The 14898-nt window shown below is 55.3% G+C and overlaps 2 protein-coding genes across 3 annotated transcripts in view; both read left to right on the top strand.

Moving 5' to 3' along the window:
* LOC144690173 (uncharacterized) overlaps positions 1 to 5685 on the top strand; it is a 155330-nt gene extending 149645 nt beyond the window's left edge. For both annotated transcript variants that reach the window (XR_013578784.1, XR_013578785.1), the window contains exon 3: positions 5377 to 5685. The gene's annotated coding sequence lies outside the window, so the exon portion shown is untranslated. The remainder of the gene's footprint in view (positions 1 to 5376) is intronic.
* A 125-nt stretch (positions 5686 to 5810) lies between these two features.
* The window catches only part of hivep2a (HIVEP zinc finger 2a), a 29589-nt gene continuing 20501 nt past the window's right edge, over positions 5811 to 14898 (top strand). Inside the window, exons 1-3 of the mRNA XM_078557479.1 lie at positions 5811 to 9818; positions 9909 to 11225; positions 13740 to 13897. Of these exons, the coding sequence (XP_078413605.1) occupies positions 5955 to 9818; positions 9909 to 11225; positions 13740 to 13897 (5339 nt within the window). The 5' untranslated portion in view covers positions 5811 to 5954. The remainder of the gene's footprint in view (positions 9819 to 9908; positions 11226 to 13739; positions 13898 to 14898) is intronic.

The following is a 14898-nucleotide window of genomic DNA, read 5'->3' as shown; positions in this document are numbered from 1 at the left end:
AATGACTTCTGTGTTGTCGCTGCGTGGCCATTAGGAATTATATTGATTAATTATAATATTAATTAATTACAACAATTGTATTATTCTGATTGAATTGGATGGCAGAGCAGGCTCGATGGGCCATGTGGTCTACTTCAGCTCCTATTTCTTATGTCCTGACTCCCAAACTCTCTATATTTACCACTCATAGAGCAAAACAAACGCAGGCAAGACTTGTGCTAAGCGTTGAGGTGACCGACTTGTCCCCTATTTAAAGGGATTGTCCCTTACTTTGACTGTTTGTCCCATGTCAAGGTGACACCTTTTTTCCCCCTGGCCTCTCTAGAGCAGCCTGAGGGAGACTGAAATAAAAACAGAAAAATGCTGGAAAAGCTCAGCAGGTCTGACAGCGTCCGTGGAGAGAGAAACAGGGTTAACGTTTCGAGTCCGTATGACTCTTCTTCAGAGCCTAAAGAGAAGTAGAAATGTGATGAATTTTATCCTGTTTAAGTGGGGCGGGTGGAGCAGGTGAAGCGATGGGTCAGCGATAGGTGGGGGCAAAGGAGAGATTGGCAAAGCAGAGACGTCATGGACAAAAAGGCAAAGGGAGTGTTAATGGCGGTGGTCAGGGTTATCAAAAAGGCGCTGATAGTGGCATAAAGGCGTGAAAGCAGAATGTGTGAGGCACAGAACAAGGGTCAGCGTTCTGTGAAAGAACAACATGGGACAATCTGACCCTGTGGGGGTGAGGTAGGGGAGGGGGTGGCGGTTGGGGATAAAGGATAGAAAAAGGGAAAAAGACCTCACCCCCATCCCCTCCCTCGCAGAACCATGACAGGGTCCCCCTTGTCCTTACTTTCAATCATTTATTCATTGTTTTATCCCCTTTTTAATCCCTTTTTCTATCCATTTTTTCCCTAACTACCACACTCTCCCCCCCACCCCACCCTCAAAAGGGTCATCTGTTACTTGTTCCCTGTTGTTCATTCACAGAGCTTTTTCCAGTATTTTCTATTTTTATTTCAGGTTTCCAGCATCCGCAATATTTTGCGGGTGGGGGTGGTGGGGGGGAGACTGAGCCTGGGAGTCTCAGTTGAGTCAATTGAGCAAAACTGCAAGTGAGTGAGTCGGCCAGCAGAGAGATGATAACATTGTGACTCGACAAGATATCTTGTAAATTTTGGTCGCCTCAAACCATACGCCCCCTTCTTCCCCTCTGACAGTCACCCGAAACCCGCCCCCCCCCACCAAACTCCGCAACCACTCTCATCCTCGCCAGCACCCCTTCCCCCTTCCGCTCCCTGCCCTTATGGTAACCGGCAACTCCACCCCCACTCACTTGATCACCAGCATTTCCCCCCCAAACCCCTTCCCGGTCGGTCCCACAGCCGAGGGGGGCCCCTTATTTTTTACATAAGAGTTGGACACCCTGATGAACCTGGGTCTTAGGGGTGAGACGTAATCCATCCATTTTCTCCTTTCCAATACATTCTCAGTGATGGTGACCATGACAACTATCACCGATTGTCGTTAAATCCCATCTGGTTCACTAATGCCCTTTGGGGAAGGAAATTGACCATCTTTACCTGGTCCGGCCTACATGTGACTCCAGGCCCACAGCAATGTGGTTGACTCTTAACTGCCCCCTGAAATGGCCCTAGCGAGCCAATCAGTTCAAGGGGCAATTAGGGATGGGCAACAAATGGTAGCCTTGCCAGTGACACCCACACCCTGTGAATGAATAAAGGAGTCCATTAATTGCTAACAAGGCTTAGTTACATCAGCAAAATGTCACCAAAAGATGGCGGTGGATGAGTGTTGATTGGACAGGGAGGTCTTTTAGATTGGTGTTCACCAAGGGTTAGTTTAGCACCCATTACTATTTTGATTTTCTAAGCGACCTACACTCAGGTGTAGGAAGCAACATTGTAAAGTTTGCAGTTGATACGAAACTTGCCCATGATTAAAATCATGGGAATGCTCAAGGGGCCAGAATTAAAGGAGTTCAGGTGTCTCAGAGGGTCATGGTGCTCTAGGGGATTACAGAGGTAAGGATGGGGAGAGGTTGTGGGGGGGAATTGAAACTGAGGGAGGGAATTTTAATATCAAGATGTCGCTTAACTGGAAGCCAATGTAGGTGAAAGAGTCCATGAGTGATAGGTCATCAGGACCTGGCCAGAGTTAGCACAGGGCCAGCAGAGGTTTAGATGGCTTCAAGTTTACAGAAAGCAGTACGTGGGAGGCTGGACAGGGTGTGTGGAATAGCCAAGTCTTAAAGTGTCAGTTTTTGTTGTTTCAAACCCCTGACATTTAACTTGCCCAGGACCAACATAGAATCCATAACTCACCAATATCTTGCACAGAATGTGGCAACACGAACATGCCTCACATTTCAAGATGATACCCTGCTCCATGGACACTGACTGACCCCCTGAGTGCTGATCACAGTTGCTGCTTTGCTTTCAACTCTCCAGTGCCTAGAGTTCTTCTGTTTTTTGTTTAGGGTGAGCTGTGTGCAGCGCAATGTAGCGCTCAGCGGCAGAATGAATTTGGCCCCTGCTTCAACCCACGAGCTGTAGGAAGGCACTGTTTCTAATCCTGTCATTTGGCTGGTAGAGGTGCAGGAGTTTGCCAGCTTTGTAATGGAAAAGGTAAAGGGGGTGGGGGTGGGGGTGAGGGTGAGGAGGGCTAGAGGAGAATGAGAGAAGACAATGACACCACAGACCCTTAACCATGTGTCGACAACAAGAGCATTTCTGTGCAAAGCCACATGATGATCTATGAATCGCCTTTTATCTGAGTGAGAGTTAGAGTCAGAACCGATTCTTTTTTCTTAGATGGGCCAATGGTTTGTCTCAGTTAGTTAGTGAACCGAATGATTGGACATATCCTACTATAAAACCCACAGTACCCTCAATCTGCTTGTTTTTAAATAAGATCACATACACCCACACACTATATCTCACAAGTAGAGAGTACACACGCACAGGCGCACACGCACACACACACACATACGTGCACACACACACACACACACACACACATATACAAGCACACACACACAGACGCACACATACACACACACACACGCACACATACACGCACACATACACACACACACATACACACACACACATACACACTCGCAAACACAGTCACGGGTAGAGAGTACATACACACACACATATATAGACACACACAGACAAATACACACATACACACACACACACACACACATACGTGTGTGCACATTCACATATTCACACACCACGTGCATACATACACTCTCAATTAAAAATATTTCCTAAAGTTAGGAGACTTTTACTAATGGTGGAGCCACAGAAATCTTCAACTCTGCAGAAGACAATTCTGTATCAAATACCAGCTGGTTGCTGGACTAATCCAAAACTAATCTCATTCCCCACGCCCTCCCCATGGATCCCCATCTTCCGTTGTTTCAAATATTGAAATAATTTTCCCCTGTTAGGTACAGTTGTCTCTCCCTCAACCATCCCCCAGGGCAAAGAGACCAATGTTCCATCGGTCCTCTGTATGGAGAACTTTCTCCAAACCAGCCTGCTCACATTCTCAGTAACAAATTTAAATTAATGGCCCCTCATTACTGACTCCTAAAGCAGCGTAAATAATCTTTCAAATGGTCGCCTGGTAATACAGAACTTGAACATTGTTGAAAAGAGAGGCACGTTGCTGAATCCTTTCATCCTGCACTCATCAGGACAAGTGAAAGGATACCAAATTTCAAACAATCACAACAATTTCTACTACAGGAGAAAAGGATGCTGATTGGCTGGCAGAGACACTAATTGGCCATGGAGAAAGCATCAGGGAATTATAGGCACCCCAATCTCCTGGGTAATTCAAAAACTTCAATCAAAATCGACTTGCCAACCAATCAGAACCCTTTCCCCCTGTAGTATAAATTGTTGTGATTATTTGAAATCTGGCATTCTTGCATTTGTCCTGATGAGTGCAAAGCTTCAGCAACATGTCTCTCTTTTCAGCAAAATAGTATTTCCTTATTCAGTCTATCAAAACACTTCATAATTTTAAAACTCTCTGATAAATCACATCTTAGCCTCCTCTGTTTCACAGGAAATTTGTCCAGTAACTCAACTGTCTCCCTCTGTCCATACGTACCCCTCCCCAGTGTCATCCTGATTAATCCACACTGTACACTCTCTTTAGCTTTAATGTCTTTACTATAACGGGACGCCCATGTCGATTAGCATTTCTGCATTTCAGACATCCAGCAAACTCAACAAATTATATATATTTTAAGTTTTAAAAAAAAATGTATCCCTCAGACTATTGAACTGAAGCGTCAGCCCAGAGTTCCCCCTCACGGGGAAATCTAGAACAAGGGGGCATAGTTTCAGAATAAGTGGTCACCTGTTTAAGATGGAGAGGAGGAAGAACTTCTTCTTTCAGAGGGCTTTGGAATTCACTTCCCCAGAAGTTTGTGGCATTGAGCTAGACATATTCCTGTACTATAGAGGAGGCAGAGAGCGGAGAACAGGCAGAGAGCTGAGAACAGGCAGAGAGCGGAGAACAGACAGAGAGCGGAGAACAGGCAGAGAGCGGCGAACAGGCAAAGAGCGGGGAACAGGCAGAGAGCGGAGAACAGGCAGAGAGCGGGGAACAGGCAGAGAGCGGGGAACAGGCAGAGGGCGGCAAACAGGCAGAGAGCGGAGAACAGGCAGAGAGCGGAGAACAGGCAGAGAGCAGGGAACAGGCAGAGAGCGGAGAACAGGCAGAGAGCGGGGAACAGGCAGAGAGCGGAGAACAGGCAGAGAGCAGAGAACAAGCAGAGAGCGGAGAACAGGCAGAGAGCGGAGAACAGGCAGAGAGTGGAGAACAGGCAGAGAGCGGAGAACGTGCAGAGAGTGGAGAACGTGCAAAAAGTGGAGAACAGGCAGAGAGTGGAGAACAGGCAGAGAGCGGAGAACAGGCAGAGAGCGGAGAATGTGCAGAGAGTGGAGAACAGGCAGAAAGTGGAGAACAGGCAGAGAGTGGAGAACAGGCAGAAAGTGGAGAACAGGCAGAGAGCGGAGAACAGGCAGAGAGCGGAGAACAGTCAGAGAGTGGCGAACAGGCAGAGAGTGGAGTTAAGACCCAGATCGGATCAGCCATGTTCTTATTGAATAATGGTGCAGGCTCATGAAACTGAATGGCCTAATCCTGCTCCGGTTTCAATATGTTGTGCTCAAGTCTCCTGAAGTGGGACCTTCTTAGTCAGAAGTGAGTGTAGCAGCAGCGAACCACAGCCGAGGGCTTATAGAGGCTGCAAGACCCCACATTGAAGCTTTAAGTGTCAAAATATTCACCGGGAATTGTTAACTGAAACGTGTTTTTCCTTTTTTTGTCTCCCTTCCTTAGGAAACCATTAAAAACACCCTCCTGAAAACTCAGAAGGAAGCTGCGGATCCCGTGCAGGATACTGAGAGGGGGCACGGATTCTCTCCGTCAGGCAGGAGCGGGGCCTCTCCTGGTTCCTGGGCACCCCGCGATTTAGCGATGTTACGGGGCCGGAGGAAAGAGGGAGCGGAGTTTGCCTTGCCCTGTGCCTGTTGAAAAAGGTCCCGTCTTATCATGGAAAAGGCAAAGCGGTTGAAAGCGAAGATTTTCACCAGGTCTGCCACAGGCGCCGCCAGAAAAATAGCTTGAATTTGTCTGCGGAGATCTGCCCCGCACTTTGTGGGTTGGAGAGAAAAGGAACAGGGGGGCACCCGATGAAGGGAGCTCTGTGAGCGGCAAGCCCTCTGACCGCACTTCAGTTTGACACTCAGTAAGAGTATAACCCTCGCAGCGACTACAGAACCGGCAATAGTTTGTGTCCATGATAACAACTCTTAACAAATGGCAGCATTGGGACCTCACCAAGCTCAGCTTTAGATGCAGCTGATGTGCCCCTGCAAAGCCTTGGCAACCTGGCACTTACAACCATCCTGATAGAAATGGAGCCTAAACGCGCTATGCTGAGCACAGCTGCGGACACCAGCCCTGCAGGTCAAGGCAGTCGGGACCTGTCCCCTATGCAACCGGGCACTTTCTCCGAACAGGTGGGGCAAAGACCGGCGCCGGACTCTGGCCAGGTTGGCAGCACGGGGCCCATGCCCCCTTACTACCCGCCCAAGCTTCAGCTCCCTGCCGACGCCCCCCAGCAGCACCTGCACCAGCGCCATCTCCTCGGGAGCCCCTACCACCACTACGCCCACTCCTTCCCGCACTTCCAGCACCAAGCCGGGCACCCGAGCTACACCACCACGTCCACCCCGGAGCCCGTCCCGGAGGGCCACGCGTGGCAGACGCTGGCCGGCCAGATGGAGTCCGCCCGGCCGGAGGCTTTTCTCCCCCTGCAGCACCGCTCGCACCACCACCATCACCACCACCACCACCACCAGCAGCACCAGCACCACCACGCCAACGCGGGCCTGGGCAAGAAAGGGGCCGGCCCTCCCCCACCCGGCTACCGGCACTACTCCCAGCCCCTCCTCGGCTCGCGGGAAGAGGCCCTGCGGAGGGAGAAGAGGCCCAAGAAGCCCGGCAAGCACATCTGCCAGTACTGCGGGCGGGCGTGCGCCAAGCCCAGCGTGCTGAAGAAGCACATCCGCTCGCACACGGGGGAGAGGCCCTACCCCTGTGCCCCCTGCGGCTTCTCCTTCAAGACCAAGAGCAACCTGTACAAGCACCGCAAGTCCCACGCCCACGCCATCAAAGCCGGCCTGGTCTCAGTGGCCGAGGCGGAGGCCGCCGCCTGCCGGTCGGACACCGAGCCGGCGGCCCTGGGGGAGGAGGCCGAGCTCCCCTCCGAGGGCGACGAGAGCACCGACACCGACGAGGAGATCGGCGCCCGCAGGAGGCTGCCTCCGCGGGCGGCGCCCGAGCCCGACGCTGGCGAGGACGGGAAGACCATCGCCCGCCGCTCGCCCAAGGCCGAGAGGAGCACGCTGAGCAAGAGCAGCCAGAGGTACAGCTCGGACTCCGACGTGTTCGGCGAGGAGCCATCGGCGGGGCCGATGAAAGTGCCCATCCTGATCGTCCCGAAGGGCGGGATCAAGGCGCCGACCGAGAGTCCACAGTTCATCAAAACGGAACCTTGCCAAAGCCCCGGCATCGTTTGGAAATACGGTGGTCCGCACACCATCAAACAAAGACTTGCGCTGAGGCTGAGCGAGAAGAAGGGGCAGGACAGCGATCAGTCCCTCAACCTCTTAAGCCCCCACAGCAAGGGGAGCACGGACTCGGGCTACTTCTCCCGCTCGGAGAGCGCCGAGCAGCAGATCAGCCCCCCCAACACCAACGCCAAGTCGTACGCCGAGATCATCTTCGGCAAATTCGCCAGGCTGGCTCCCCGACCCCTGGCAGCGAGCATGGCGACCCAGGAACCTCCGCTGATGGGCTTCAAGGAGAAGGGCAGCTCGGTGAGCATCTCCAGCACCAAGCCGGACATCGAGAAGCTGATCCAGGAACATATCATCCAGCTGATCACGCACAACGAAGTCCTCGTTGACCCAAGCCAGCTGAACACTGTCAAGCCCCGGAAGTTCTCGTTGTATCGGGGAGACAGCAGCGAGTTGCAGAAGCATCAGATGTTGATGGGGCATCCTGGGAGCGACGCCAAAACATATTGTGGGGGCTCCCTCCACGCCAACGTCGGCGAGTCCTTAATAGCTGCGGAGAAGGATCTTTTAGGAGTCCCTTCGGATATGGCCGACGGTACGCCACTGATCAGAAGCAACTCGATGCCGATATCGTCGGGAAGCGGACTCACCGTCCCCCAGGTGCTGAGAGGAAGCCACTCCTTTGACGAGAGGATGACCGGCTCCGATGACGTGTTTCATTCTGGCTCGGTCGTGTTACCGCACCAACGCATGTTGAAAAGGCAGACGGCCATCGAGTTATTCTCAGGGCTGGAGGGACATCCGCTGCCAGGCGGTACCTCCGACGACCCAGAGCAGGGCCACGGCTTCCTTAAGAGCACCCACATGGTGACCACCAAGTTGGAGGAGGGGGAGGCCGGCGAAGGGGACCTCTCGCCCCTGGTGAGGAAGGCCCAGCAAGGCAAGGGCTCGGTGTACGAGTGCGAAATCTGTGGAATCAAGTACCAAATATGGGACAACTTTGAGGCCCACCGGAAGTTCTACTGCTCACAGCTGCACGGGCCCAGGATAAAGGCAACGGCCCCTAAACCTGCCGGCGAGGGCTGCCCAGAGTATGGGCCACACTCGCAGATCACGCACTACAAGACTGGCCAAGGACTGGAGAACTTACCCTTCAGGAAGCGGAGGAAAGAGAAGAGTGTGGGAGACGAGGAGGACCTTCCCAGTATTTACGGCAGCCCTTACAGTGGCTCTAGCACGTCACTGGCCTCCATGGGTGACTCCAAGGGCGAGTGCGCCTCTCTCGATCAGGAGCCCGTCTCCAGGACAGTTTCAGTCTCGACCATGACCGCGTCCAGTTTCCATGGCCCCTTCCGGGACTCGGGGGGCAGCGTGGTGGAGTTCCACAGCAAAGCGGAAGACCGAGAGGCCCACGGCCTGGAGGAGGCCTTCAGCCCCGCCGAAGCCTGGCCCGGTTCACCTCAGGGCAAGCAGGCGGCCGACGGTGGCCGCAGGGTGACCGGCAACGAGATCTCCGTCATCCAGCACACCAACTCCCTCAGCCGGCCCAGCTCCTTCGAGCGATCGGAGTCCATGGAGCTCATCCCCACGCTGAGCGACGCTCCCGCGGCGGCCGAGACCTCGCCGGGCCAGGCCAGCGGGCAGCCGGAGGCGGGCGACCAGCAGGCCGGCTCCCTGCCTCCTCCTCCCCCTCCTCCTCCTCCTCCCCCTCCTCCTCCGCCCCCCACGCCGCAGCCCAAGCTGGTGCGCCAGCACAACATCCAGGTGCCCGAGATCCGGGTGACGGAGGAGCCGGACAAGCCCGAGAAGGAGCAGGAGGCGCCCGCCAAGGAGCCAGAGAAAATGGCCGAGGAGTTCCAGTGGCCCCAGCGGAGCGAGACGCTGTCCCAGCTCCCGGCGGAGAAGCTCCCGCCCAAGAAGAAGAGGCTGCGGCTGGCCGACCTGGAGTACTCGTCCGGGGAGTCCAGCCTGGAGTCCAGCACCCTGTCCCGGAGCCCCAGCCAAGAGAGCAACTGGTCCCACAGCTCGACCTTCTCCCTCTCCCTGGAGAGGGAGGACAACCCGAAGACGGCGGCCGCTGCCAAGCTGGAGGACTTGGGCAAGGCGGCGGAGTACCTGACGGTGCCCTATGGGGCCAGCACCCTGGGCCTGCTCGGCCAGCAGCAGAAGGAGATGAGGCGCTCGGCCTCGGAGCAAGCCCCCTGTCAGCCCTACCTGGAGATGGCCGAGATTCGCAGCAAGTCCTTCGACTACGGGAGCCTGTCCGGGGGGCCCTGCCCGGCCGGCCCCCTGCAAGCCCCCTCGCCCGCCGCCAGGGAGAGGAGGAAGTGCTTCCTGGTGCGCCAGGCCTCGCTCAGCCAGTACTCCGAGACCTCCCAGCTGGACCACGCCCAGGAACCGGCCGAACCCATGCAGCTGGGCCCAGTGTGCCCGGTCAACGCCCGGGGCCCTCACCACCACCCGCTGCCCCCAGCGCCCCTGGACAAGGTGGCCTGCGGCTCTCCGACCTGCCAGTTGCCAAGCGACGCCGTGCACCAGCCTGACCTCCACCCGCCGTGGCAACTCTTCCACCAGCACCAGCCGCCGATGCCCTACTTCCTGACCCAGCCCCCGAGCGAGATGCCCGCCCCAGGCCCCGGGCACCTGCTCCCCGCCGAACCGCCGGCCTCCGACCTCTACCCGCCGCAGCGGGCGGCGGTGCCCCAGACCTACCCGCCGGGCGTCCCGCTGCACCCGGCCAACCCGGGCGAAGCCTTCCCGGCCCACCAGCCGTGCCCCCTGGCCGAGAGACGCCTGCAGAGCCGGGCGGGCTCGAGGGAGAAGGAGCCCTCGCCCCGCGCCTCCCCCCAGCACTCCCCGAGCCGCCGAGCCAAGTACCCGCCCGGGGCGCCACGGGCGCCCGAGGTCATCGTCGCCCCGGGCTCCGTGGCCATGCAGCCCTCGCCCTCGCCCCTGGTGCCCGTCCGGATCCAGGCCAACGTGCCCACCTACGGCAGCGTCATGTACACCAGCGTCTCCCACGCCCTGGGCTCCCGCCAGCCGGCCGGCGGCAGCGCCATCGTCATCTGCAAGGTGGAGGACCACCTGCCCAAGGGCACCCTGGTCAGCACCACGGCCGTCCAGGGGATGGGCCAGGAGCTGGCCCACATGCTGGCGGCCCAGCGGAGGGGCCTGCTGCAGTACCCGCAGTGGAAGCTGCCCCCCTCCATGACGGACAAGACCGAGGGGTCGGCGCCGCTCGGCGCGAACCTGGCCACGGCGGACAGCTCCTCGTCCATGGGCGGGAGCAAGCGGGTGCTCTCGCCGGCCAGCAGCCTGGAGCTCTTCGTGGAGACCAAGCAGCAGAAGCGGATCAAGGAGGAGAAGATTTGCGGGCAGATGCTGGAGAAGCTGAGCCTCCAGGAATCCAACGTCCCGACCGCCGCCGTGGCGCCGAGCACCCCCAAGCCGGCGAAACCGCAACTGGTGCGGCAGTTCTGCACCACGGAGCTGAGGGAGGGGCGCTCCTCCCCCTTGTCCTCCTCCTCCTCCTCGTCCTCCTCTTCCCAGTGGCACAGCATCCAGACGCTGGAGTCCTTTCCGTCCGAGGAGCGCCCCTTCCTGAGCCAGTGCAGCGACATGGAGTCCTCGGAGAGCGCTGACGCCGACAGCCCCCAGAGAGCCCCTCCCTCGCCCAGCGAGGCAGCCGCCGACTCTCAGACGCAGCAGCAGATCCAGAAGTTCCCCATCAGCATGCTGGTCCAGGTGCCCGCCAGCCAGGGTGGCACAGTGGTGGGCGGCACCATTCTCCTCTCGGACGTGGCTGACCTCCAGCAGTTCCTCCAGTTCCCCAGCCTCCGCACCTCCACCAGCGTCAGCTGGTGCTTCCTCAACTACACCAAGCCCAACCACGCCCAGCACACTGCCCCCAAGCTCTCCATGTACGCCACCTGGTGCATCAGCTCCTACAACCCCAACCCACCGGGCACGGCCACAAAGGTGGCCTTGGCCCTCCTGAGATCCAAGCAGAAGGCGAGCAGGGAGATATACATCATGTCCGCCGCAAACTGGCCAAGCTCTGGGAAGCTCGTGGTGTCCAGCAGTTGGAAGCAAAGATTAGCTCAGGTAAGAGTCATCCCGCAAATGTTTGTATTAGAAACCATAGAAACCATAGAAAAGTTACAGCACAGAAGGGGGCCATTCGGCCCATCTTGTCCATGCCAGCCCGAGGACACCCAGGTGCCCTTTCTAATTCCACCTTCCTGCACCCGGCCCATAGCCCTGCAGCTTACAGCACACAAGGTGCAGATCCAGGTACTTTTTAAAAGAGTTTAGAGTTTCTGCCTCTACCACCAACTTGGGCAGCGAATTCCAGACACCCACTACTCTCTGCATAAAAAAGTTCTACCTCATGTCCCCCCTACACCTTCTGCCACTTATCTTGAATCTATATCCCCTGGTTCTAGAATTCTCCATCAAGGGAAACAATTTTATCCTGTCCATTCTATCTATTCCCCTCATAATTTTGTACACCTCAATCAAGTCACCTCTCAGCCACCTTTGTTCGAAGGAAAATAACCCCAACCTATCCGATCTCTCCTCGTAGCTACACTTTTCTAACCCTGGCAACGTTCTTGTAAACCTCCTCTGCACCCTCTCCAGAGCTATTACGTCCTTCCTGTAATGTGGTGACCAGAACTGCACACTTTACAATTTGATAAGAGCAGCTCAGGCCCAGGGGTGTTGTATGTACACAAATCTCTGATGTCTGTAAGATTAGGGGTATGGTTACATCGTGATTATGTTACGAGATTGACAATCTATTGGGAGACGGTTAGCACAGCGGTAGCGTCACCAGACTAGTAATCTAACGCCCCCTGGGGGGGTCACAGGGTCAAATCCCACTGCAGTTGGTGGAAATTAAATTCAATTTTTAAAAAAAGGACAAATCTGGAGTTGGAACCTCGTCTCAGTGGTCGATTGTTGTTAAAAATCCCACTTGGTATCGCTCGTTCCCTTTGGGGAAGGAAATCAGCCACCCTTTCCTGGTCTGGCCTACATGTGACTTCAGGCCCAGGTCTGAAGTAAAAACAAAAAACTGCGGATGCTGGAAATCCAAAACAAAAACAAGAATTACCTGGAAAAACTCAGCAGGTCTGGCAGCATCGGCGGAGAAGAAAAGAGTTGACGTTTCGAGTCCTCGAGGACTCGAAACGTCAACTCTTTTCTTCTCCGCCGATGCTGCCAGACCTGCTGAGTTTTTCCAGGTCTGAAGTGACCCATCGAGCCAGTCAGTAAAACAGCCAACAACCTTGACAGTGATTCTCCGAACACGGAAAAGAAAGCAGTTTAGAGGGAGCTTTCTAAACATAGGCGCAGGGCTCCAAAGGGAAAAAGTTATCCTCAGCCTTGAGGTTGGTTAGGCCCCCAGCTGGAGTGTGGTGTCCAGTGGAGGGCACCGCACCTTAGGAAGGGTGTCAGGGCCTTGGAGGGGGCGGGGGTGGGCGGGCAGAGGAGATTTTACCGGAATGGGACTGGCTCGAGATCCGGGAATCACGAGGCCGTTCGTGTGGAGAGACCGGGGAAGCCGGGCTGTTTTCCTGAGAGCAGAAAAGAGCTTTAGGGGGCAATTAGCAAAAGGGGTTCAAAAATCATGAGCGGCTTTCGATGGAGTAAAATAAGGAGGAATTGTTTCTATGGGTAGAAGGATCAGTAACTGTGATTAAGGGGATGGGTCAAATAACTGGGGGGTGGGGTGGGGAGGTGATAGAAGAATTTATGGAGCGTGAATTGGGATCTGCAATGCCTGACAAGCTGGTGGAAGTAGAGTCAATAATAGTGTTGAAAGGGAATTGGATTAATGCTGTGAGGGGGGGAAGGTTTGCAGAGAAGGAGCTGTGAAAACAAGGTTAATCAGATAGCCCTTTCCAACGGGCCAACACAGGCAGAGCAAACGCCATTAACCCCTTTCCGTGCTGTGCGATCGGAGAATTTATAAGGTCGTACGAAATAAGAGCATAAACATTAGGAGCGGGAGGAGGCCACTCGGCCCCTCGAGCCTGCTGCGCCTGTCAGTAAGATCGTGGCTGACTCGAACGTGGCCTGAGCTCCACTTTCCTGCACCCCGCCCCCATAACCCTTGGCTCCCCGGTCAGTCAAAGACCCGTCGAACTCAGCCTTGAGTATGTTGGCTGACCCGGGGCTCGCTAGGAAGGAGAGCTCGAAACGCCAACGAGCCTCTTGAGAGAAGGCAATCCCCCCCCTGGGCCCCCCCCGGATCAAGTGGGAGACCCGTTATTTTTAAGCCCGGCTTCGAGGTGAAACATCCTCTCCGCCTCCGCCCCTATGACGCCCCCTGGGAGTCTTACCCATCCCAGTCTGATCACAGGTGGAATCCTACGCTCCCTCCCTCCCGCACGGCAGGATTTCCCGGACCCTGCCCGAGGACGAAGGGCTTTCGAACGGCAATGCCGCGCGTTCCGACTCCGCGGGACAGGGCCACCCAGCCTCGCGTTCCCTCCCTTCCCTCTTACCCTCAGAGGCTGCAAGGAAAGGGAGGGGCCTTAAGAGGGGTTAAAAGCCTTAAAGATCTGTGCTCGGACGAGAGAGAGAGAACATAATGCCATCTGTCTTTTCCAGATTAAATGGTATGAATCTTCCCAGTGTGAGAGCGATGGGGCTGGAAGAACATCAGCAGGAAGTTTTGAAAAGGAGAGGGAAAAGATTGGGACAAGTGTTAATAAAGAGCATCCCAGCAAGCAAGCAGAGCCCACCAGAATCAAAATCTTCGATGGAGGGTAAAGTCCCCAAGAAATAGGAAACGTGAAGTCTCTAATGTGTATCAGTTTATAATTTGTAAGATTTTATATTATTGTGTCTGGCAACTTCGCAGATTTCGAATCTGTCAATGTTTTGTTTCACTGTTTGGTTCTGATTTATCTCACGTTCATTTGCAAGAAGCACGGACGCCACGACGGGCATCATCCTATTTACATTTTGCTTCCTTTTCCTCTTTGTCCAGCTCAATGTTTTCATGTTTGTAACAAACTTCTCACTTTCTCATTCCCTCACTCTGACACTCCCTCACTCTGACACTCCCTCACTCTGACACTCCCTCACACTGATACTCCCTCACACTGACACTCCCACACTCTGACACTCCCTCACTCTGACACTCCCTCACTCTCACACTCCCTCACTCTGTCACTCCCTCACTCTGTCACCCCCTCACTCTGACACCCCCTCACACTGACACTCCCCTCACTCTGACACTCCCTCACTCTGACACTCCCTCACTCTGACACTCCCTCACTCTCACACTCCCTCACTCTGTCACTCCCTCACTCTGTCACCCCCTCACTCTGACACTCCCTCACTCTGTCACCCCCTCACTCTGACACTCCCTCACTCTGACACTCCCTCACTCTCACACTCCCTCACTCTGTCACTCCCTCACTCTGTCACCCCCTCACTCTGACACTCCCTCACTTTCTTATTCCCTCACACTGACACTCCCTCACTTTCTTATTCTCTCACTCTTACACTCCCTCACACTGACACTCCCTCACACTGACACTCCCTCACTCTCACACTCCCTCACTCTCACACTCCCTCACTCTGACACTCCCTCACTCTGACACTCCCTCACTCTGACACCCCATCACTCTGACACCGCCTCACTCTGACACTCCCTCACTCTGACACTCCCTCACTCTGACACCCCCTCACACTGACACTCCCTCACTCTGACACTCCCTCACTCTGACACTCCCTCACTCTGACACCCCCTCACTCTGAC

Source organism: Cetorhinus maximus, chromosome 14 (genome assembly GCF_964194155.1).
Source record: "Cetorhinus maximus chromosome 14, sCetMax3.hap1.1, whole genome shotgun sequence".
Classification (NCBI taxonomy): domain Eukaryota; kingdom Metazoa; phylum Chordata; class Chondrichthyes; order Lamniformes; family Cetorhinidae; genus Cetorhinus; species Cetorhinus maximus.
This window is presented reverse-complemented; position numbering and strand designations above follow the sequence as displayed.